Source organism: Phaseolus vulgaris, chromosome 9, assembly GCF_051622355.1.
Source record: "Phaseolus vulgaris cultivar YP4 chromosome 9, ASM5162235v1, whole genome shotgun sequence".
In the NCBI taxonomy this organism is placed as follows: Eukaryota; Viridiplantae; Streptophyta; class Magnoliopsida; order Fabales; family Fabaceae; genus Phaseolus; species Phaseolus vulgaris.
In genome coordinates this window covers 10,524,806-10,551,964 of record NC_143506.1, presented here as the reverse complement: position 1 = coordinate 10,551,964, position 27,159 = coordinate 10,524,806, and the positions used below count along the sequence as shown (strand labels likewise).

General features: G+C 28.5%; 1 protein-coding gene and 1 pseudogene across 1 annotated transcript; both read right to left on the bottom strand.

Moving 5' to 3' along the window:
• Positions 1 to 1,045: 1,045 nt before the first annotated feature.
• Positions 1,046 to 7,396, bottom strand: LOC137821334 (cytochrome P450 714A1). Its single transcript, XM_068625881.2, has 5 exons — positions 6,716 to 7,396; positions 4,478 to 4,704; positions 3,246 to 3,499; positions 2,340 to 2,721; positions 1,046 to 1,596 (listed from the first exon to the last, which is right to left on the bottom strand). The coding sequence occupies exons 1-5, from the start codon at positions 7,026 to 7,028 to the stop codon at positions 1,171 to 1,173; spliced, it is 1,602 nt and encodes a 533-aa protein (XP_068481982.1). The 5' UTR covers positions 7,029 to 7,396; the 3' UTR covers positions 1,046 to 1,170.
• A 13,743-nt stretch (positions 7,397 to 21,139) lies between these two features.
• LOC150025152 (uncharacterized) lies at positions 21,140 to 23,347 on the bottom strand (annotated as a pseudogene).
• Between the last annotated feature and the right edge of the window lie 3,812 nt (positions 23,348 to 27,159).

Below are 27,159 nucleotides of genomic sequence, written 5' to 3'. Positions count from 1 at the left end.
TATCTTATTTTGTTTTGCCTTTATTTTATATCTTTTATGTTTTTAGTTGTTATTTTTTTTTCTGTCATTCTTTATTTATATCTATTTTTTGTTTTTATTTTATTGTTGCTGTTTTTATTTTCTATACTTATTTAGTTTTGCATTTTTTTGGTCTCATTTTTAAGTATTAAGTGTAGCATTTGCATTAGCTTTTTTTTAAAATTTTGCATTTAGGGTAGACACTTCAATATTATTTATGTGTTCACTATTAATTAATACTAATTGACTTTGGTTTTTTTATAATTATGTCCTGTATTTTTTACTTGAAATTAACATGATTATATCATCAATAATAATAAAAATAAATGCTAATTTATGTTTATAGATTCAACTTTTATGTTGTTGTATAGTTTAATTTTTTATTTTCTTCATTTTAAAAAAAATAATTTTAAACTAAACATTTGTAATTTATTACTTTTTATTTTTATTTTATAAAAACTCATTTATTTATTCATTAATTATATTTCTAATTATTTTAAACATTAAAAATATTTATTTTTTAATGCATTCAAAATTAAAATTATAAAAAAAATAAATTATTATTTATTTATTTATTTTTAAAATGGTGCTAGATAGGGAAATAAAAAATAAAAGAGTGCTAGATAGGGAAATAAAAAAAAAGGGTGCTAGATAGGGAAATAAAAACAAAAGGGTGCTAGATAGGGAAATAAAGATGTAAATGGTGTTAGATAGGGAATTGAGCCGGTTAATTTTACCACTTTATTTTTCTAATATTTTATTGCGTGTACAATGAAGATGATACAATTTTAAGTATGTAGAGAACAATTATAGTTTGTAAAAATATGGATATTTTTTGCTTGACATTTTTGTATTTTGTAGAAACTTGTAATGTTTTTTTATGAAAAAATTATATTTTGTAGAAGCTTGTGTAATACTTTTTATGAAAAAAATTGTATTTTTTAGAAGGTTGTAATACTTTTTATGAAAATATTTTCCCCAACCAGAATAATTGGATCTCCAGAAGTGTATGCATGATCACAATCCATAACGAAGCAAATGCATTAACATCTAAAAGAGTAGTTTTGTGTCTACAGAAAGCACACTTATGTGAAAAAGAACCACACGTTCAGCAGAGTTGATTTATTGGTGTCATCATCAGCTAGGAGCAAGTCAAATCTTCTCAATGACAATATCAACACCAAATCCAGGTTCCACAATCATTATATATGCTGGAGAATGCTTATAATTAGGAGACAGAGTGAAGTTGAACTTGGAGATGATAAGGGCTAGAACAACCTTCAATTGAACCATTGCAAAGTTCTTTCCCAAGCACAACCGAGTACCCAACCCAAATGGACAATAAGTATGTGGATACTTGCAGGCCTTGGACACTCCCTCACTGAACCTTTCTGGTTTAAACTCATTAGAATCTGGTCCCCAAATATCAGGATCTCTGTGCATGGTAGGGATCAGAGACCACATACAAACACCCTTAGGAACAGTGAGGCTTCCAAATTGCAGATCTTCGTATGCCTCCCTTGACACAAAGGCTGCTGGAGGGTATAAACGTAGCACTTCTTGAATCACCATAGTCAGCTGTTAACAGCCATCAACCACAAAGAAAATGGTTCATAAATTGTCAAAATATTGTGAACTCAAATGGGATTTGAGGTAAGGTCACTCCTTCCTTTAAGGATAGAGTATGCATACAGGGAAGAAGAAAATGGTTATTTTTATTTCACCAAATGGGCAATGGAAGTTCAAAACTTTAACATATCATAAAGGTTATGTTCAAATGTTGTGTTGTTTTTATCGATTTCTTGTTAGACAATAAATAGGTGCATAGCAAAAAATCAGGTAACAACTTGACTTAACTTTTGTCAATGGTCTTTGTCTGATAGAAGTTAAAACTATCTGTATAAAATATCACCAACACAAGAAAACTAATAACCAATTTAGTGAAAACTATTCAATCCTTGATGATATAGAGATAAGTATAAAATTTTAGCATGACATGTATATGAAAAAGCTCAATCTCGTAGCAGAGTAATATAAGTGCATATATGAGATGGTGTAGTTGATAGACAATCATGCCTCTTAAATATGTGATTAAGATTTTGACCCTGGTTTATGTAAAAGAACAGACATCTAATGAGACAAAATCAACCCCTTATAGTTTCAATACTTCTTAAAGTTAATCTTTGATTTTTAGATAAAATATACCCCATGTTCACTCAACTCAAAGAAATTACAAGTATGTACAAATAAGGAGAGTAGTTTCAAAAGATAATGGCATGCAAGACTGATTATATGATTTCTGAAAACCAAACACAGCATACCGTTTTCATCAGAGCGACAGAATCTGTATCTGGTATACCATTGGGGCAAAGTTCAGCCACCTCAGCCCTTATACGAGTCTGCCATTCTGGGTGCAAACCAAGAAGCATCAAACACCAGGAAGCAGCTACAGCAGTGGTTTCATGACCAGCAAAGTAAATGTTTTTGCAGTTATCCACAATGAACCGCTTGGAAAAGTCCTTCCCCAGACTCTGATCATTCATGGCTGCTTCCAACAGTAACTGCATCAGGTCCTTCTCTGATGAGGATCCCTCTGAGAATTCCCTCTTGCGTTTCTCCACTAAATCCCATATCAGTGTCTCTACCTCTTTCTCCAATCTAGCTGTATCGTTTTGCTTCTTTGATGAGAAATTCAGTTTGTCACTGCCATGAATTAATAATCAATAAGCTTTTAGGCCACAATTATACTCACGATTCATAGTTACTTTGTGATGTGCATGTATAAGGCTTTTAAGACACACTCAAGGTTATGTATAGATTTTAGATAAAAATAATTAGCAATTTAATATTTGTATCCAACATTATACTATGCTTTTTGAATCACACTTACAATTCTGCAGATATACGTGTAAGAAGAGTTGTACTTGTACTATAAGATAGTAGAATTTTAAAGGGTAAATGCATTTTAGTTCTCAAGTTTTTGGTTAAAATTGATTTTCGTTCTAACATTATAAAAATAGTGGTTTTGGTAGATTTCCTATGTTAGAAATGTGTAACCTTGTATACTTCCTTTTGACATGACAAAAGAACAATATCTGCCACATTTTAGAAGTACAAGAACCAAAGTCACTGTTTTTAAAAGTAAGAACTAGAACTAGTTTCCACCAAAACATTGAGTGACTTAAAACAGCTTTTATCCATTTTAGAATAATACAAGATTGACATACCGAAAACTGCTGAGGCCAAAAAGGAAGCCACCATCCTTGGACATGGCCTTCTGTATGCTTCTTATCTTGGAGAAGACCTCCTTTCCCTTGGAATAAGAATGGCCAAAACAAACCCTTGAAATAACATCAGCTGATAAACCTCTCAAATCTACATCCACTTTGACTTCAGCTCTGCCACCTCCTTGGCTCTCAATAGTTTGCTCCCACTTCAGTAGTAATGGCTGCGTTGACTCTACCATTAAGTCCACCAAAACCTGCAATGCATAGTCATGAATTTCACTGTCTTTACCAAGAATCATTTACTAAACTATAAATATAAGAAGTGTTACATGCTCTCTCTTGTTCATTCATCATTTCACTATTAAAGCTAACATAATCTCTAGGGCGTTTCAGGTGGAGAACTTTCCTATAAAGCAAACAGGTAGGGAGGGACATCACTTTCATTTCCCTCAAAACATTGAATTAAGAATTAATTTCATCTTCTATGTGGGGCAGGCACTACATATGAATGGAAGTTACTGCACAATGCAGATGTGATTGTGCATAGTGCAAATAATGTATCACCAAATGATAAAAAATAATAATGTATTAATGTATCCTTCTAAACATGTTTCAAAGCAGGGTAGCTACTACTATATATAGGCCAAATTACCTAAAGAAAGACTGCATGATAAAAGAAAACAAGATAATTCGTCTTAAAGGGGTTGAAAAGTTTATCTTTATTTTAGACTAGTGCTAACTAGAGAAATGTACTTGAGAAAATATGGACAACATGAATATATATATATATATATCAAATTTTAAAAAATATAAGACACAGAATGAATATAAAACCAATACAAAATAAAATCTTAAATTAAAAGATAACATTAATATTTAAATAAAAATTGATATATAATAAAAGCAAATCTATTCAATTATTGTGGCATTGTTCTAAAACAATTTATATAGTTGGAAGTATTTAACGTGTTCTTAAAATGTATAATACAAATAAATATACATATACAGATCCGAGACAAATAAAACTGTCAGTTGCTAGAATCTCCTCTGACTTGGTTTAAAAAATGCAGCAGACACTTAATTTCCAAGAGAAAAAAGTTAATTCATTTTGCAGGAATTGATATATCATATTTTTATAAGGACCAAGTTGGACATTTATTATATCTTTTAAAAATATAAACTGAAAATGGGTTGTGCAAGGTATTGACAGATAGTTACAAATTTATATATACCTTAACTTTGTCCATGAAGAATTCAGCTGCAACAAGTTTCCTCTGCTGTGCCCAACTGACACCGTTGGATCTCAGAATGCCATTGCCAAGCAAAGGTGCAAGTTTGCTTGTTAAGTAAGTAGGCTTACCTAAATCCAAAGTCATGCACTTATTGATTTCTTTTACTATATCCGGTTGGTTCACATACAGGTGATGCTTCAACCCTGTGGAGTAAGTGTAAAGTAGACCTGCAAGACCAATATTCATGTCTCTTAATCATAACTGTTAGATTAGATGCATAATGCAAACCATTTTATACAAACTTTGATCATATATACTATAATAAGGATAGAGACTTTATGTTATGGTCCCCATTTAGTTAATATCACATTTTTTAGTGTATCATTATTTAAATTTGTTGGAAACTATATAACTATCTGAGTTATACCTTTTATAAAAATCTAACCTATTATAGATAATATATTGAAAAGAAATATGATAAAGGATGTGATGCCAAAACTAAGCATATATGTTAGTATAACTTTTTGTTAAATAAAAAAAAAGGAAGAGAAGAGGAAAATATGAGATAAAATAATCCATAGGATACATTAATCTTAGAGTTGCTATGCTATATAGCCTACAGCATAGGCCCATGAGTACCCAAAGTGAAACACAACAGTTGTAAAGTTGATAACTCCAAATGTATTTGTCACAGTGGTTTGCACTAGATGCTATATGAAATTTAACATTTAGTAGTACAGTTAAGACATTATATGAATCCCTTTTCATCAAAAAAAAAATAATGATATGGCATGAATCCATAGAGGGTGACAGTGCTTGACTTTTGCCTGGAGTGGACAACTTGTTGGCTATATCATGCATGATTTAGATAATAAGAATTTTGCAGAACAGTCTTAGTTTTCGGTAGAAGATAAGATACCCATGTATCTTGTAGAGCCCACCCTGATCAAACTTTTTATATATGTTTAGTTGTTAAGTCCTTTATTATCCTTTTTCTTTTGCATTAATTGCATTTACCTTAGGAATAATTTCAAAGAGAGTAGCTATGTATACAGAGAAATTTAAACTATTGGTACTATTGTTTTTTAAGTCAATAGTTAAACAGAAAGGAGAGAGATTCCCTATAGCAATTCCATAACCTTTTCAAAGTTTTCATGGAATTTTCTTAAATTTCAATTCAATTTTAGTTATGGATCTCTCAACTAACAACAAGTGAAGAAACCTTTTGTTTTCTGCAAGACAATAGTGCAAGTGGTCAAATAAGGAAGAATATATTCTTTTTCTGCTTTATTTCTTCATCTAACAAATCTAACAAACGGTCAAATAACTGAAATCAGTTAAACATTCCAAATGAAAGATTATACTAAAATGATATGTAGATTAATTCAGAACAATTGTAATCATAAAACTTAAAAGAAGATTGCAAAGGATATGTTCCTTCTTTTCGTGCCATCATGTATTGTTAACTTTTTAAAGTGTCAAGATCATGCTTGTTTACAAAAATATCTGCTTTTTTCTATCCAATCCCACCTCAATCCCAATTTGCTAAGTATCAACACAATAAAGACGAAAGAAGAATGTTCAAAAAGACTGATGTCATGTCAAAAACTCATCCAACTCAGAACCATCAAATGTATAAACACAGGGCTTTTGGCCCTCTAGGACCTTGGTTCACCACTAATGAAGATAACATGGCAAAAACTACAGAAACGTGGTACCACCAAATCGTCATAAAATTAGTGCTCCAGCAGAAGTGCACAGCTAGGGGCCAAAGCACTTAGCTAGACTTTCGGCAAAAAGTTACTGACCTGTCTCTAAATTCATGATTGCAAAATGTTGAAACTACTGGCAGGCAATAGTTCTATACAAACCCTTTTAGAATATTAAAACAGTGAATACATTTGTTTTTGAATACTTGTTACAAGAAAGAGTAAGAAGATAAAATGAATTGAGAGAAAGTGTAACAGTTTTTAAAGAAGTTAGATGAAAAAAACTCCATGAAAGTGCAAATCCATAAGCTAGTATAAGGAAAAAAAACACAATTACGTTTTTCTTTTATTTTCTCTTTTAATGAATACATTTTTTGAAAGGGGTCTAAATCTAACACCATGCAGAAATTAGAAGAAGATTTGCAACCAACCAACATCCTCAGCAGCAGCAGATTTGTTTACATATTTCTTAGGAAAAATGGTTAAGACTAATGAGACCAAAAGTAGGAGAAGCAGAAGAGAAGAGTACCATATTGTTTCCTCCAGTGTTCAAAATAGGGGAAGAGGGTTGCAGTGCAGTCATGAGCCAGAAACTGCTCAGAATGGTTGGAGTTGGAAATGGAAGCTTTGGCTAGGCTAGCCGCCTGAGCTTGAATTCTCTGCATATCAGACAGATTCCCACGTAGAAAAGAAGGTGGAGGCCCTTTTATTCCTTGCATTTGTATCCTCTTTCTCACCCTTTGAGACTCAAGCCACAAACTACCATACGCATAGAGTATCCAGCTTAGAACCCCCACAACAGCAACTGGAAAAGCCAGTTTAATTGCAAGAAGAACCTCCATCTCTACCACCCTCTCTGCTACTTCTTCCTTTCACTCTTGTGATTTAAATAGTACACAGCAAAGCTTGCTCAGCACCTAAAAAACTCTATATTATATAGTAGTATGTCAGTAGCAAAAGCTGGTTATTTTGGTCTATTGTGGAGTGTTGTTATATATATTTAAGCATGAAGAGGAGGGTGGGAAAGAAGAGAGAGAAGTGGTTTCCGTTCAGTAAAGGGTGATGACAGATTCTACAACTGTGATTGGGGGTTATGCACCACTAGGAAAGTATACAGAAGCAGAAAGAAGGACTAGGATTGGAGGAGCCTGTGACATATGCAAAAGATTTTTATAAGCAAAATACTTATATATATAATATATGCATGAATGAATGTAATATGATGATATAATATTATATGTTCACATGCTTTCTGAGTGGAAAATTCTGTGTTAATGGACCACAAGTCATATGATTAAAAAGGATAAGCATTTGTTTGTTTATTAAATTATTAGTGTGTAACAAGGAGGACTTGCAACTTCTGTCATTTTGTAGAGTGATCAATACTTATCAAACAATACAAAATTATAGTTTACATAACTTTCAAAAATAACAATTGCAAATCATCAAGCTTATTATGATAACTATTTATGAATGATTGCTAGGATTATTATGGTATACTAAGAAGACCAATAGTTTATAATCTCTTTTCACTTAACTCCAAATGCATGATTGAGCAATTAATTATAGTATATGTGGTGAGCTTCTTCTTTCTTCTTTTTTAATAAGAAGTTTGAAAGGAGATGCATAACAAATGATAGTTTAAAGTTGTACTATGTTACATACATTTTATGGTATGTTAATTTTAATAGCTTTTATCTGCCATATAACACTGAGGTAGCATATTCCTTTCAGCTTTAAAGCTAAAGTGAAAGTGACGTAGCTGATGTAGAGAGATCATTCCAATTCACCTTTATCAAATCTAATTTTTTTTTCTCTATTATGAGGTTTTGTACATTATTTTGGTGAAGAATAAAGAATGATGTGCCTTGGAAGAAGGCAAAATTATTTAATGATCTCAACCAGAAAAAATAATTAATGAAGTTGTTGCTGTGCTTGGTGCAGATACCCTGTCATCTGACGATTTTTGGTGTGCCCTGAAAAGGAAGTTCATAGCCCCTACACCTGTGAACTCTTTCTCAATTGGTCACTTTGACTTTCTTCAAATCAATTTATTGTTTAGAGTTCTCCTAGGTATTAATTTTTCTGAGCCTAATATTTTTCAGAGCCCAGTTGTTCAAAGTTTCTGCACCAAAACAATATTCATTTTTTATTTTATTTTTTACAATTATATTTTAAATTCTTACAATATTTTACATCAACTAAAGGCAAATATTTTTTATAATATATAATTGTATGTAAATTTTATTTTATCAACTAGTTTTATAAAAAGGTTAAATTATATTTAAAATTTATTTTTTTAATATAATATTAGAAATATTTATTATCTATTTTAATGGGAATTTTTAAATATATCAAATTATTCACTATTAAATCATTATTAAATTATAAATTATATATAATCTTACTTACAGTTGATAGGTTTTTAATGTTGGAAGAAAGTTTAATTCATAATTTTTTTTATTTTTATTTTTTTGATAATTTTTTTCCCTTGTTTAAAGCAGATTCAATACATAATTTCAGAAGTAGCTTTCATATTAGTTATGGTCCGTGATTTGCATATTGAAAGGTCGTTTTCAGACATAGATTAGTGTAAAATCCTTTGAGCTTTTCAAGGTTTTTAGCTTAAGAATTGGAGTCTTCTGGTAACATTTATAGCCTTTTTCACCCTTTAAATGTTATTGGTCTTAAACTTCTATCTGCATATTAATTGCTTGTAGCATTTCAATGAATTTGCAGTTGAATTAAACATGCATATTTGCATGTTATATGTTTTTTATTATGGTATAAAATTCATGTAGGTCGCAACAATAAGAAGTCAAATTGTCAGCATTTATTGAATCTCTTATCAACTTTACTTAGTAAACAAAGGATAAGAAAGAAAGCCTATTGAAAGAAAGGATGAAAACTTATTCACTTTAAGGTTTTAAGTATATGCAAATTATGTAATAAGTATTTAAGGTGAAAGAAAAATTATATTGTTAAGATTTCAATATGTTTAGCAGAGATGCTTTCAAACTAATAAACGTTCAAAAGTTATGTTTAATATATAAATTAAAATTTTATTTATTCATACTCTTTTATAAAAAAAAATCTTTTTTTCTTTTTCATTCTTTTTTCTTTAAAAATCTTAGATTATTTATTATCCTTTCTGTGATCAGACGACACAATTTGAAAGAAAGTAGAGTTTAGAACAATTTAACTTAATTATATTATATTTTTTAAAATTTTAAGTTTTTTTTCTTTTTAACGTATTTGTATGTATTTTGTGTCTATATATGAGACATGAGTTAAATAAATTAACTTTTACTTTTGCATTGATATATTTTGTTTATGAATCAAAGTTATCTGAACTAACTTTTGTATCATTTCTTAAATAAACATAAAAAGTTTGAGGTATAGAGAATTAACTGATTGTATTTAATCAATTAAGTTTATTAAGATTTATGAACTAAATTGATTTTGAATGTGTTTTCTTTCTTGGATTCTTGTTCCTTGAAGAATTTATGAATTGTAAGAAAGAAACAAAAATGTTTTAATCGAAGCCAATGGTGAAAGTTTGTTTTGTGTGTATATAATGTTTTGCAGTCTTCAAGAGCATTCATCTTGAATACATTGAGTGGTCATTTTCAATGATCCATTACAGAGTTATGAAGATTCCATCACTCACATAACAATGGATACCTCGTTCAGGGTTTTGTATTGATTCTCTACAAAAGTACCAAAAAACTTCAAACTTACGTTTACGAGATAACTTATAATAATCAGTTTAAATATAATCTTCCACTTTTATTCTAATTATGAATTTTAACTTACCATCTAAAGGATAGTTATACAAGTCTTATCCGAATATTATTGAATTCTAATTTTTTTTTTCTCAAAATAACTTATAACTAAATAAATTATTTCCTTCAAATTAAAATTTCTTTCTTTTTAATATAATATAAAATCTCCAAATATACAAATCATTATAACATTTAATCCACACATTTTAGTTTTTTCTTAATCTATATTTCTAGAATTGTTAAATGGAATGCATAATAAATTAAGATTTAAAATTTAGAATTTGTTTTTATAAAGTAAATACAATATGGAATACTACTTTTATACTTAGTTCAACCTTAAATTGAGTCCATCTATATTTTGCTTGAGTTTACAAATTTAAGTTTATATTTATAAAATTCAAAACAAAATTAATTTATTTTAGTTTGCACTTTTTGCATGTACAAAATTTAAACATATTTTACCAACCATATATTCATAAGTCTCTTCATAACACAGAACACATTTTAAAGTTTCAAATTTAATTAAAACTCAAATAGATCATTAGGGTATTTATGTATTAATGTAATGTTTTAAACTTAGATTAGTTAACAATTGCATCAACTTGACATTTTTACACACAACATCATATGTAATTAAATAAACTATTTATTATTTAATTGAAATTTACAACATAACTAGTTTTATTTACTTTAAATTCTTTAATGTAACTATCTTTTCCTCTTTTTTTTCTCTTTTCTCTTTTCCCCTATCTCTTATTTCACTTTTATTTTTCTTCTCTCTAATTTTCTTCTCCCCTACCTTGTCTTTTTATAAATTGATCACATCCTGCATTAGCTAAGAGTCAGAAGTCATTTCTACCCGATCATATTTTTAAATCGATTAAGTTTTTCTACCTTAAAGATTATCTATTATCTTCATTTCCTTGTGATTTTGTCATCAATCTTAGTGGGGTATGTTGATAAAAATCTCAACTTGGTTAACCTCGTACTGAAATTTGGTTATGTTTAGATATATTACTTTAGGTCTCTAAATTTTGAGTATTCTCACTTGAGCTAAAACTCCCCCCAAAATAAGAAATTACAAGTAAATGAAGTTATTATGTTTTTTTTATAGAACCTTAGGATATGTGGCATATGGATGTGAATGTGATGTGATCACAATATTTTGAGTTCTATGAAAGGTCGATGTTTGTCTGAAAACTATTTGAATGGTTAAGATTGAATTGAAATAAGTAATAAATGATGTTTAAACAAATCTTTATATGGATTAATAATTCTGAAATGTTTATAAGTTGTATTATTATAATATTTTAAAATAGATATTTGAAAATTATTTTGATTATGTTGTTGACCTAGTTTTCACTCAAGTGATTTTTCTTTCTCAAGTGAAAAATGCACTGAAAATCAACCATCTTTGTTTATACTTGATTATACTTCTTGGATTGTTGGTACATGTACTTTTATTAATTTATGAAATGATAAATGGTGTTCTACTACTTCTTTAGCAAATATTGTTGGGTTATTTGATGGTGCTAGCATTCTGGATACAATCTCTTAGTTTTGGACTGGTTGTGATTGGAATATTCTTTTGTCTTTACAATAGATATCTCATATTTTTAATCATATCATGGTTAAGGAGGAACAAGATATTCCTAATTGGATTCTATACGAGTCTGGTCGTTTCACTCTTAAATCGGCTAGGACTTTTTTCTTGGAACCAGGAGTTCCTTGTGATTGAGGTAAATTCATTTGGTCTTCATATATTTTGCCTTCCAAAACTCTAGTACTCTGGAAATTTTTTCATGGGCGGTTTCCTACAAATCAGCATATTCAGAATAAAGGTTTGCATATATGTTCTATGTGTACGCTTTGTGAAAAGCACAAGGAATTTATTCAACATTTTTTTTTAATGTTTTGATGCTTTGCATATTTGGAGTTGGGTTTGACAGATTTTTCTTACTTCTCATTTTTCTAATAAGGATGATTTTCTTTCTTTTCTTAAAAGTGATGACAGTCCTTTGGATAAATTGATTAATCTTGTTGTGATAACTTTTTCTATTTGGATTATATGACGTATGAGGAGTTATGTTAGATTTTCAAGTTAAGATTGATGTTTCTAGGGTTATTTCGGTAAATAAAAATTTAACTTGTCTAATGGGAAATTCGTCTAAAGCTTCAATAAAGAATGATATGTTGGATTTCAAGATGATTAAGTTTTTTTTGTATTAATACTCTTTCTGATAAATTTTCCATCATCTTCCTGTTAGATGGGAGTTCCCTTCGCCAGACTGGGTTAAAATTAACACTAATGAGATTGTTATGAGATATCCTGGTCTTGTTACTTGTGGAGGTATTTATCGTGGGAGTATGGAAGAGTTTATTGGTGTTTTCTCTGCGTTTCTTAAATTTTAGACAGTTATGCTTCCTGAGTTTTATGAATTTATACATGCTATGGAGGAAGTTCAAAAGATGAGACTTACTAGTGTATGGCTTGAATGTGATTATGCCTTGGTTTGTATTGCGTTTACTGTTAGGACTAATGTTCCATGGTTCTTTCGTAATCGATGAAATATTTGTCTTAATTACTGTGGAAAAATCAAGTTTTGGGTTATTCATATTTTTCGTGAAGGGAATGTATGTGCTGATAAGTTGGCTAGTTTAAGATTTATTCATAGATAATCATTTTATTAGTATAATAGACTTTTATCTAGTATGTTCTTATAATTTGTTATTAATAGGTGTAGTCTACCTATGTATCGTTTTTGTTAATATATGGGTTTTGGTCTAGTTTTCTATATATTTTTTTGTATTTTCTTTCTTTTTTTAATAATATTTTTTTCATGTGATGATAAATGATTATTATTACTTAACCTAGTTGAGATGTTAAGTTGCATAATGATGTCTAACATAAAAAAAAATTTAAAAAAATTATATCAATAAGTTATTTTTGCATTGGTCATTGTAGTAATTATATTATCTACACGAATAGACACAGTACATGTAAACGACTAACATTTGAAAAAGAATAAAAAAAATAAATATATATATATATATATATTATGATATGATATGATGTATTCGTTTAAATTTACAATTTTGAATTACTATATAAGCTTTGTAAAAATTCTCTAATGAGATTATAGTATATTAGATAATTAATTTTTGGATGTCATACTTATACTATATGATATTTATAATTTAAAGAAGATAATGAAACAAAAGTACTAACTACTTTGTTTTCATAACTAGTCAAATCTAGCCATCAACATCAAATGTCAAGTTAAAAAAACTCTAATTTCTTCCACTAATTCCAAAATGCGTGTCATCCTTGCATAAAAAAATAAAAGAAATAGGACAATTTCTTCCTCCTCCACCATATCGATTTTGACCTCCATCTATCATTTTTTTTCAAAATTTCAAAAATTACCCTTATTTTAGATTTAAAAATCCAAAATAGTAAATAAAATTAAAAAAAAATACATTATGGACAAAAAAATCTGGAACACAAAACTAAAAATGCATTCCAAATAAAAATTTCCAGAATTCAAAAATGTGTTATGAAAATCAAAATTCATAATATTTTTGGATAAAAGGTTCTAATTTTTATTTACACCCTCCTTTTGTGTAAAGTTATTTTCATCATTTAAGAAGAATATTTTTGTCATTTTAAATAATAGATTGAGTGCATGTTGAAATTGATATGGTGTAGGGAGAAATTGTCAAAGTAAAGTGTCAATATGTGATGATGTTCACTTTTTCTAACCAGCAGGTGTAAAGAAAATCACAAATGGACTAGGAAGAGAGTTTGAGTGTTTCTTTCTGCACTCCTAATTTTTTCTTCTTGCAGTTCTCTATTATTTGAAATAACCAAATTATTTTTAACAGTTCTGAAATAGAGAATATTCTATAAGCAAAAAGTGTTTTTAATAAGAAATTTAGAAGATAAAAAAGCATTCAAGAATATCTATTTGGTAAAACATTTTTTTTTACTTCCGAATGATAAATATGAAAGTCATAAAATATGTTTCAAAAAGTAAATATTTCGAAAAGAATAATCTGAAAATCATTTAAAAAATAAGTAAAATAGTATTTTTTAAAAATGATGGATGAAGGGAGAAAATTGTTGGAGTCAAGGAAGAAACAACTAGAAAGTTTTGGTTTTTCTTTAAGGCCCTGTTTGGATGAGGAGGTGGCCCTGTAGCGCGGATAGCTTATTGGGTGGCCACTCCGTTTGGTTCTATGAGAGGGTGAGAGTGAGGGTGAGAAAGTGAAAAGAAGAGTGTTTTTTTGGGTCATTTGTAATATGAAGAGAAAGGAGGTGGAAAGGATGGGAAGCCATGTAAAATTAGTTCAATTACCATGTTGCCCTTATTCACATTACACAGAGTAACATCTTTTTGTATTGGAAGCATCGCACCGCACCAGGTCACTCAATAAGTATTTGAATTTTGAATAATATATGTACATAAATTTATGAATGTATACATAGTTATTTTTATTTTTTTTACTTTTAAGTTGTTAATAAAAATAAATTTGATTTAAAATTAAGAAATTTACAAATAGATTATTTTTTTGAAATTATTATTTTTACAGAATAGAAATAGAAATTTTTAATGTTATTTTGTAAAACAAATATTTTAGTAATTAAAAAAACAGAAGAATATTACATAATAAATTAAAATAATATGTGTACATACTTAATATTTTTTGAACATTTAATTCTTTATAAAAAATAGATTTATTATTTTTACAAAAATAAAAAATTTGAATGTTATATTTTATATTTTTTTACATTTTAGATACACATACCATAATGTTATCAAATACGTATTATTTATTTCTCATAATTTACGTAAATTGCTAATGTTATTATTAAAAAATTAAAATATATTGTAGTAATTAAAAAAAAGAGAAAAAAATTACATAATAAATTCAAATTTGTAATAATATGTGCAATTTTTAATAATATGTGTAGATAGTTAATATTGTTTGAATATTTAATACTTTATAAAAAAACTTTTTTTATGTGAAATTATTATTTTTACAGAATGGAAATACAAATTTTTAATGTTATATTCTTTATTTTTTAAATTTTACATAGACATATCATAATGTTATGAGATAGATATAATTAATTTTTCATAATTTACATAAATTATTAATGTTATTATTTAAAAATTAAATCAAATATTGTACTAATTTAAAAAAAAAGATGAAAAAATTACATAATTTCAAAATTACAAACAAATTAACATGTCTTTATATCTCTTTCCGGATAAGATGTAATGACTTTATATTATATATTTTGATAATTACTTAATATTCATGTTATGTTCTAAATATATATTTTTTTTAAATATATTCATTTTGTTATTCATAATAAAAATCATTATTAAAATTAATTATATATATATATATATATATATATAACATAACATAATTTAAAAAATCATATATAATATTAAAATTATGTAAATAAATTAACTTAAGTAAAAAAAATAAATTTAAATTAATAAAATGTTAAATAATAAAATTATACTTAAATTTAAAATTATAATTCATGATTTCTTTCAATTTTACATTTTTTTTATTTATAAATGAAACTTAAAATTATTTTAATTAAGTAAAATATGAAAAAGGATTAGTCATTATTTATTTTTTTATATAAAGGGTAAATTTATAATCTTACAAATTTTACTATTCAAAATAATTTATAATATTCTTACAACTATCACATCACTTACAAATTTTAATAAACTTTTCTCACACATCCACACTAACATACCCAATCCAAACAACTTCAACTTTTTTCACACTTTCACTTTCACTCACCCTCAACTTTTCACTTCCCCACATCCTCTAATCAAACAAAGCCTAAAGTTCGCGAGGAGGAGAAAGAAAAAAGTTGCAGAGGTATAAATAAAAGTGAGGCAATTTCTTTCTGCACCTGTACATTTTTCTTCCTGCACCCACAATATTGTGCAAAGACAAAATCGTCCAATTATAAAAACTGTACATTTAGTTTTTGCATTCTGATTACAAAATCTGGTAAATTTAATTATGTTCAAATTTTGGAAAGAAAGAAGAGCATTTGAATCTTCTATTTGCACCTCCTATATTTCCAAAACCCACTCTATTTTATGTTACTTTATATAGCAAACCCAGTTTGATAACCACATACATCACAAATATCTTAAAATATATAAAGTTTAAACATTATTAAATTTAATTATCCGTTTTTAAATTAATTCACACTTATATTAAAGTACAAAAATAAGTCCTTACAAGTAGTTTTAAGAGGTTAATACATCCATTAATGTGAATCAATATCTCATTTTAAGAGTAAGCAGTTTTATCGATCAAAAAATTGAATACAGAAGAAAGAGTTAAGAAAGTAAAATCTTACTTATTTTTTTCTCTTAAAATAATAATAATCTTATTATGGAGAAAAACACATATTATTAACCTATTATTTATGGTAATCATTGATTTCAACATCATGTTTGAGTTTTTTTTTACTGTATATGATTTTTATAAAATTATTATAATTTACTCGTAGTGTAGGAACATGTGTTTTGAAATTATATGATTTTTCATGTGATTTTTTTTTCAATTTTTTAAGAGCCGTAATTATAAAATTGACTAGTTCATTTTGTTCCACTGTTATTATTAATATTTGAACAATAGATTGATATGTTTAGGTCACATGACTGTTGGTTCCAATTGTGAAGGTTGTTTCAAATTGTGAAGGTGGTTCCAAATCAGAATTAAGGGAGGATGTTGGTTATTAATTCAGATATTATTATTATTAATTTTGATTTTATTATCCTTAAACTATTTTATTGTTATATTGCATTAATGGTCAGTTTACAGGCCTTTTAGTATTCCTATTATTTTATATATAGTTTCCAGTAATTATAATTTTTATTGAGGCGCAATGAGTAGCACATCGTGATCAAGAGGAATAAGGACAATAAGACTTTGTATCTCATCCATCAAGGGATGAATGACGAGAGTTTGAGCAAATTGAAGGAGCAACAACTGCCAGTGAGGCTTGGACAATTTTGTCAATCAATTATAAAGGTGATGACAAGATCAAGAGGGTGCGTCTTCAAACCCTAAGACGTCAATATGAATTGCTGCAGATGGAAACTATTAATGTTTATATAAATAAAGTTCTTGCCTTGACAAATGGTGAAACACATTCGGAGCAAGCAAAGGTGGAGAAGATTTTGAGATCTTTAACTCCCAGATTTGAACATGTTGTTGCCGCAATTGGAGAGGCCAATGACATTTCAAAAATGACAGTAAGGTTATTGTCTGGTTCCCTACGAGTGCATGAGCAACAAATGAATGACAATAATATTGAAAAACCAATTGAACAGGCTTTACAAGCACAACTCAATTGGTAGCTCCTATCATAAACATGGTATTTATTCCAGCAAAGGTCGTGGTGGCCAGAATCATGGAGGTGCTTGGCGCGGGGAACGTGGTCGCGGATCATGTTGCCAATTGTGCTCAAGAAGACAGTAATCACGTACAAGATGAAGAAGATCATACAGTACTAATGACAGTCACATCAAATGAAACCCCAAACAATCAAACTTGGTATTTGGATACAGGTTGCACAAATCACATGTGTGGTAAGAAGATGTTGTTCGCAGATTTGGATGACTCATTTCGCACAAAAGTGAAATTCGATGATGGCAGGTTCGTTCTAGTGACTGGAAAAGGGCGAATTCTTATCACATTGAAGAATGGTGATCACAGGTACATCTATGATGTTTTCTATGTACCTGATATGAAAAGTAATTTGTTGAGTATGGGTCAGCTGACCGAGAAGGGTTATGTGATGCACATAGTTGAAAATAAATTATCAATTTTTGATAAAAAAATGTAGTTTGATTTTTAAATATTTTTTATCAAAAAATCGCATGTTTCCAGTAGATATTCATATGGGTGATTTCAAGTGCTTGAATGCAATAGTGAATAATGAATCGTGGTTATGGCATTTACGCTTTGGGCACTTAAATTTCCAGAGTTTGGAAAATCTCTCCAAACGAAATTTAGTAAATGGTTTACCCCATATTCATCATCCTGATCAATTGTGTGAGGCTTGCATTTTTGGAAAGAATCACAGGATATCATTTGTTAAGGAGTCTTGGCGTGCAAAATTTCCTTTGGAGCTTGTTCATACAGATGTTTGTGGCCCAATGAACATATCATCAATTGAGGTAATAAGTATTAACCTTTATTGATGATTTTTCAAGGAAAACCTGGATTTATGTATTGAAAAGCAAGGATGAGGTATTCCACTACTTTAAAATATTTAAAGCATTTGTTGAAAGAGAGAGTGTCAGACAAATTAAGATGGTGTGTAGTGATGGAGGAGGTGAGTACAAGTCTAATGAATTCAATAGGCACTCTGAAGAACTTGGGTTGCAACATAACATAACTTGTCCCTACACACCTCAACGCAACAGAGAGTTGCCGAGAGAAAGAATAGAACAATCATGGACATGGCGAGGAGCATGCTTAAAGCAAAAGGTATGCCAAATTATTTTTGGGCTGAGGCCGTAACATGTGCAGTATATTTGATAAACATATCACCCACTCGGAGTGTTCCTAACACAACTCCAATTGAGGCATGGAGTGAATTCAAACCCAATGTGCAACACTTGAAGGTATTTGGGTCAATTACTTATGCTCATGTCCCCAAGGCAGCAAGATCGAAGTTGGATGATAAGGCAGTGAAAACCACTTTTGATGGAGGAGGGCCAAGCACAACCTCCCATGAAAGGCTAGACCCCAAGTCAATAGCGTCTAAGACCAAGCTAGGAGCGTCTAAGATCAAGCTAGGAGCGTCTAAGACCAAGCTAGGAGCGTCTAAGACCAAGCTAGGAGCGTCTAGGACAAGAAGACTTGGATCAAGCTATGAATGGGAGAATGACATATTAATACATGTTCCGTGAAGGCCCATCAAGTGTAGCCTAGTTTTAATTGGGGTGTAAATAGCATAGCCATGTGAAAAAATGTTTATTTTTCTGCACATTAGAATTAATGAGGAGTTAACCTTGATTAGCTAAAGGTTTCTAGAAGCCTTCACTAATCAAGTTCGGCCATGTGTAAGTTGGAGGGCCATGTGCACCCATGTGTCATGTGCTCCATGTGCCACTTCTTTACATTTCATTTGGCTTACATTTGTGTAGCATTTAGGTCATCAAATCTGGTCCTCTTTAGCCTATAAAAAGAGGAGCCTACACCTTGTATTTTCAAGATTGAATAGAGTATTGTTATGCTGTCAATTTAGTGCCATACATTACTCCTTGCCTAGCTTCTAGGTTTTAATCTTCATTTCACCACCTTCAAAAGGGCTGGCCGAACCTCCCCATTTCCACACTCTTCATGCACCTTCAAGGTCACCACACCTCTTAGGAGGACCTTGTTCATCTCCTCCATTAAGCTTCCACACCATCTTCCACAAACATCCAAGAAGAGCTCATAGGAAATCCATCAATTTTCATTAGATATAAGCATGGGGAATACAAACTGTACAATCCAATGATAAAGAAAGTGATTATCAATCGTGATGTTACATTTGCCGAAGATGAGGAATAGCAATGGAATGCAACAATTGAAATGGATTCAAAAAAACGATATATTTATGTTTTGAACGATGATGTGGAAGATGAAGTCACTCTTGAAGCACCTGCAGTTCAACCTGAAACACATGCAGTTCAACCTGAAACACATGCAGTTCAACCTGAAGCACTTGCAGTTCAACCCGAAGCTGTAATTCAACATGAAGTTGCAACTCTAATTGCAACTATGATGGAGCGACCAAGAAGGCAGCAACGACAACCTGTACATCTTCAAGTTTGCGAAGTAAAACTTGATGATGAAGTTGATGACAATGGAGATTTGGTTGACTTTGTTTTTCTTGCAGAATCAGAACATGCGAGACTTGTCGATGTCATTCAACACCCCAAATGGCAAAATGCTATGAATGAAGAATTGATGACGATTGAGAAAAACAATATCACGACTCAAATTCGGAAAGTTGTTCCAAATCAGAATTAAGGGAGGATGTTGGTTATTAATTCATATATTATTATTATTAATTCTAATTTTATTATCCTTAAACTATTTTACCGTTATATTGCATTAATTGTCAGTTTACAGGCCTGTTAGTATTACTATTTTATAGCTTTCAGTAATTGTAATTTTATTATATATATGATTGAGTAAATCGAAATGAATAATATTAGTTTTGCAATTTTGTACAATTACGTTCAATCAGTTGCTACAACTTTTTGTCTTCTCTTATTTCCTTCAATTAGTTCCTACAATGACAATCAAGTATATTATTATTTTAAAATTTTATTTATGTTAATTTTTATTAAAAATACATAATTTTATTATTAAAAGGATCGTAAAGACACTACAAGAAAAATTAGTTTTAGTGATATACATATTCATCACTAAATACTATAAATATGTCACTATTAATATCTTGTGACAATAATTAAATTGTCACTAGTACTCTTGTCACTGTTATAATTGTGACAATAATTTTAAATGTCACTAAAACTAAATGTTATTGTGACAAAAATAATTATCACTAGTAATTATATGTAATAGTCACAATAATAATACGATATCACAAATATATAAGACAATAGTGATACATTAATTGTCACTAGTATATGCTACGTGGTAGTAGTGACAATAATATAATATCACAAATATATAAATACATTAATTGTCACTAGTTGTTACTATTATTAATTTACAATAATAATTAGTATATGAGAATTAGTTATTAATTATTAATATTGTATCATTATTGTTAGAAATTATGATAGCGTGTAATTGTCACAAATAAATATCATGTGATAATTAATAGGCAAATTATATTTTAAATTTCAAAATATAATAATTAAAATAAATAAACATAAAATATAAATATAAAATATCCATTACATTCAAAATACCAAAATAAAATATCCAACAATAATTTCAAATACAAGAACTAAAATATCTAACAATAATTACAAATACAATAACTAAAATATCTAACAATAATCTTTAATAGGAACCCATTCTACTGGACAATATTTTAACTACATGTATTTAAAAAAAATAACAATAAATTATATGTAGTATCTTCAAGCATTTTGATCCTGCAAAATAAATAAAATAAATCATTAATATCAATAAAAATATTAATTATATTTTAGAAATATAAAGATAAAATTATGGACATAATGAAAAATTTAAATAAGAACCAAATCTATTGTATTTGGTAGACATTTAAAGTTTGATCTCTCATTTTTAATAGTGTAGAGTTTTCATAGCAAATGGTAACTTTCACTTTGAATTACAAGAGTTTTCCACTTTTTTTTTATCTACAGTGAAATTTTTTAATTTAATCGGGACACAAATAATATAGGTAACAACCAAAATTTTAAACATGAATATCATGTAAATTTGAGATGTAGCTATTGCTGCAAAATTATGCAACAAACCTTCAAGAGAATGGCACCTGACTACCCTATACTAAATCCTAAATCATCAATTCTACATCTCCATTTCCATTATATTCCTTTGACCAGTGATTACATGTATTCCTTACACAATTTGGGCTTCAAAAGCTACTGCCATATCTACAAATAATCCAGCATCCAACATTTAACACCAGCTTCCACACCAAACCAACATCTACACCAAACCATCATATTAGACGATGCTGGTATATCTCCAGCAAACTATCCTGAACCAATGTTTATGATCTCAGATTCAAGCAGACCATAATTCTAAAACAAATTTGTTGGAGATCCCACATCGACTAGAGATTAGAGTCTTTCATTGTATATAAGTGGGTGCAAACCTCAACTCTATGAGCTGGTTTTATGGGGTTGAGTTAGGCTTAAAGTCCACTTCGTAACAAAATTCTCCAACAAGAGGGTCATCAGAAATCAGTCAGGATTGAGAAATTAGAGACTTGCACATTGTCTTCCTTGTATCATTTGTCCTTGTCCACCATTTCATCCTCATCGTCATCTCAATCATGCATGATTAAATCTCATCAAAAGAAAAAGTGCAAAGAAAAGAATGATACAAAGTAGTGGCATGTAACTACATAGTCCTAGCTAATATCAAGGTTTAAGGGTTAAAAATTGCAACCAAAACATTAGTCTCATTTGTATGTATGTAATGTTTTTACTGCAGTAAGAGTTTAAAAGATTCCATGATTTATATATCAGTTGGAGTGACCCTTTATAAACTATATAGGGAGACCAATTGGGAGGATTAGAGAGGTGTTTTAGGACTTCTTGGGGTCATCACGACTAAAAGTTTTTTCTACTCATAGGATATTTCCAAAGCAATAAAAAAATAATTAATAATATTTTAGAAATATAAAATGTAATTATAGACATAGTAATGGAACAACATAACAAAACTTACAGTATTTGAAGGAACATTTGAATTGTTAAATGATAAAGCTCCTAGTAGAGTAGCCATTTGACGTTTCATCTCCCTTTCAATTTCTTGCTTCATTTGATCATGTTGAGTTTTCATTGAAAGATTTTGATCTTCAATTAATTGACGTTGAGATTGTAGTTCACTTTGAAGTTGATTGTTAGCCTCTTCCTACTGTTGGATTATGCTAGTCAAATTTTGTACTTCTAACTCTAAATCATTTGCTCTTTTTTGTTCATTCTCCATTTGACTTTAAATAAGCTGTCTTTGTGCATGTCTTTTTGCCATTGATACACTTCCTATACCTTGTGAGTGATTTGGTTTTGTTCCTAGTACATATGAAAAATGTTGAATCAATGGCATAGGTGCTTTTGAAATTTCTTCTCCATACACTTCACTCACATTTTTCAAATTTTCCTACACAATGTTAACAAAAAATAATTAACATTGGCAACTAGCATTGAATTAAATCATTACACTACTTTTTTTTACTTACCATAATTTCTTCTCCATTAGGAATACACCAAGTGCCATCAGATCTCATACGTGTAGCCTTCCATACTTCCATTGCATTCGGCCATTCCTCACTTTTTAATTCTTCTTTCTATTCAAAACAAATAAATAAGGTAATATAATGATACATTAAATAAAAGAACAAAACAAACTTTTATATGTGAAACATAAAGAAATCATATAAAACAACATTACCATTTCAAATGCCTTTTGGACAATTGATTTAGTGCCAATAATTGATTTAATTCCTTGTTTACTTTGACTAGCTTTATTTAATAACTTTTATATTAACTATATTTTTATTTTAAGAAAAATAATTTTATTATATCACTTTTTAGTAATTATTTATGTGTTCTTTGTAACACCTCGGAAAATAACATCTAACTATTACAATACAAGTTCTACATATTTCTATACAAGCATAAAATTTTTCAAAACATTTCTAATAAATGATTATGACATATAGAAATACAAATATTTACAATATAAGTTTCAAAATCAACACCCTAAAGCTCTTCAGATCCTTAAACACTTGTAAAATCATCTGCTCGTGTACGTAGTACAATCATCGCAGTTCAAACACAACAAGAAAAGCAAGGGTAAGCTAGTGAAAATAGAATTTTATAATATACACAATTAAATCAAAAGAGAAAATCAAGTTACATAATCAATTTCTCAAATTATTCAATCTTCTTCAAATCTCAACAATAAAATAATCACATAGATCTCACATGGATCTACGCATCCAGAATATTCAACAAACAACGTCTTTCAGAAGACCCGTATTAAGTAAGTCCTACTAGAGACTAACACCTGATCCAAAGATTACCAGCGAATCCAACAGAAAGGATCAGGGTAAGTTCAATACAACCCAAGCCGTGCATCTCATATGTCACGGTGTGCATGAACTCTCCCATCAACTTCTCACCACTTGATATCTTAGTCTATGTGACTTAGATCATCAGTGAAGCTCGGAGATCTCTGTTACCACATAGACATCAATACTTAATACACAACAAACATCAGTCCATACATTATCTCAAATGTATGAATTCAATTCCACACCATTTCATCATACAATATCATTCCAAACACGATCCACAACATTCAAAAGCGTAATTAACATAAAAAACAACACCTTAAATATTAAACCATTAAAATCTAATATTTTTACAAATTTAAATAATATATAAACAAACAACATCCTGCAAGAGAAATTGAATATTGGGACTATGTCCCTTCCGCATTCAGATCTTCTATCGTAGGGTGTTATTAAAAATTAAACTTCTCAACTGACCCCACCAAGATTGATGACTAAATCCTAAGGAAAAATAGAGAACAAAGGAACTTTAAAGCAAAAATGAACTTACTCTGTTTAAAAATTTGATCGGGTAGAAATGTTCCTTAACTTGCCAGCTACAACGTGGTCCGATCAGATTCTAAAATAGATGAAGTATGGAGTGAGAAATCAAGAGAGAAGATAAAAGGGAGAGATGGAGAGACAAAGAAATGGAAGTTCTGTGCGTGAGGGATTCTGTCATTATTATAAACAATATTAGTGATAAAAAAACAATAATCATAAATAATATATTAATAATTACAATTTTTATATTTATCATTAGTCTTTTGTAATTAAAACTTTTAATTTTTCTTGTAGTGAGAAAAAAAATATAAAAAATATATCAATATTTCTGCATTGCAAATAAGGAGAAGTGATTTGTTTGGAATTATTAAAGTTGTATCCTCAAATAATTGGAATTAAAAAGTTCCCACTGCACGTCATCATTTATTGGACTATGAAAAGTTCTTTTTGAAGTGTATTATATATATATATATATATATATATATATATATATATATATATATATATATATATATATAAAAGAATCACAATGCACTGAGTAGGTTTGTTTAAGTATGTTATTTAAGTAAATAAGGGAAAAGTCTGTACATGCTTTTGGATTCCAAATTTCAAAGTTAAATATTTTCTCTATTTTGCGAAGAGTAGAGCAATTGAAAGTTGAAATATGAAGTTTTATTATTATTAATTTATTGTTTAAGTGATTAAATTCATAAAACAAATAATCTGAACTGTTTATGTCCTGGAATACAATTAAAGAAAATGATATGCAAGTATCTGCAGGTGCTGTATTTGTTATTTCTCTAGTAAAATAGTTTGTGTTTATTTTAGTATGTATACTTTTCTTTTTTTAAAACATTTTCTTAAACTTTTGATTCGTTAAAGTTGTATATTTATTTAAGTATTTTGATGAGTCTTTAATATCATATTCTAGTATTTTCTAAATTTTGTAATAATTCTTAGCTATTTTATAAATTTTATAAGAGTTACTTAGTTTAAGTTTACTTCCTTACATGGTTAAGAAGTTTGCACACTACAAGATAATAAGATAATTATTAAATGAAAAATAATTTAAAAAATCAAAATAATTAGTTATTATTTTAGTAAAATAAAAATTATTTTATAAACTAAAACACTATTAATAAATAAATTAATTTTTATTATTAATAAAATTTTTATAAAATAGTTTCTAAATTGATATCTAATCCTTAGTTAACAAGGTTTTAGCTACTTACTACTTTATATTATAAATTAGTCTCTATTAGTATTTTAGAGACCAATTTAAAATTTAAAATATTAATAACTAAAATCTAAGTAGCTAATTTAGATATCAATTTATAAACTATTTTATAATTTTTTATTAATAAAAATCACTTTAGATACTAATAATTTTTTCGTCTCTAAATTAGTATCTAATTTAGTTAATATAGTGACTAATTATTTTTTGTTTCTAAATTTGATTACTATTTATTGATTTTTTGTAGTGATTTTTTTTTTATAAAATGTATTTCATGAGCATATAATGTTTAAAATAAGTATATTATTTATCATTATTTTTGTATTTCTATCTTTAATTATGACTCCTGATTTAATTTACATAATTTTGTTATGTTATTTAAGATTTCCATGTTGTTGGATTCTCAAGTACTCTATTTTAAAGTTTTGAAGTTCTTCGGTAATATTTAAAATGTACTAAACAATTCATCAAGAGTTTTAGTCATTTCTCGTCTTAAACATTTCATATATATTATTTTGTTATCTTATTTAAGATTTCCATGTTGTTGGATTCTCAAGTACTCTATTTTAAAGTTTTGAAGTTCTTCGGTAATATTTAAAATGTACTAAACAATTCATCAAGAGTTTTAGTCATTTCTCGTCTTAAACATTTCATATATATTATCTCTCCACGAGTGTTTTCGAATGACATCTTAAGACTTTTTTTTATAGTTTTGTACTTACAATATTTATTATATTTAAATTTTAGATAAATATATAGTTGATGATGTACCTTGCTTTTATATTTTATTTTTCTCGAATGTACTATGATTCTAACTTTATAATCATGATATTTTCTTTTAGAATGATTTACCTCATACTTATTGATAAACTTAGCATATATTTTCATCTTTTTCTTCAAGTAGATATAGTAGTTTATTACGAAGTGGACTTTAAGCCTAACTCAACCCTTGTTATAGTGATCAACCCCTTTAAAAATTTAGCTCTAATACCAAAGTGTTAGTGTAAAAGTAACACAAAAGTGGGTTGAGTTGTGTTTCTAAATTTTTTTCCACTCACAAACTTTTTATTTTACTTTTCAAAGAAAAAAAATTATTTGTAAGATTAGTTTTAGATTAAAGAAGGAAAGAGTAAAAAATTGAAATAAAGGTTTGTATACTAATTCATTTCAATACACCAATAATATGTTATGTTATTGGAAAAACTTACAATTTCACCAAAAAACTAAGGATTATGTAGTGTTGTTATTCAACACTAAGTTGATGATGTACCTTGCTTTTATATTTTATTTTTCTTGATGTACTATGATTCTAAATTTATAATCATGATATCTTCTTTTGGAATGATTTATCTATTCATAAACTTTACATATATTTCTTCAAGTAGTTATAGTAATTTCCATTAAAAATAGAAAAATCACTAAGAAATGTCCATTCAGTCATACATTATTTACATCTAGAATTTTTTTTATCTAACTTTTGTTATAGTGATAAACCCCTTTACAAATTTAGCTCTAATACCAAAGTGTTAGTGTAAAAGTAACACAAAAGTGGGTTGAGTTGTGTTTCTATTTTTTTTCCACTCACAAACTTTTTA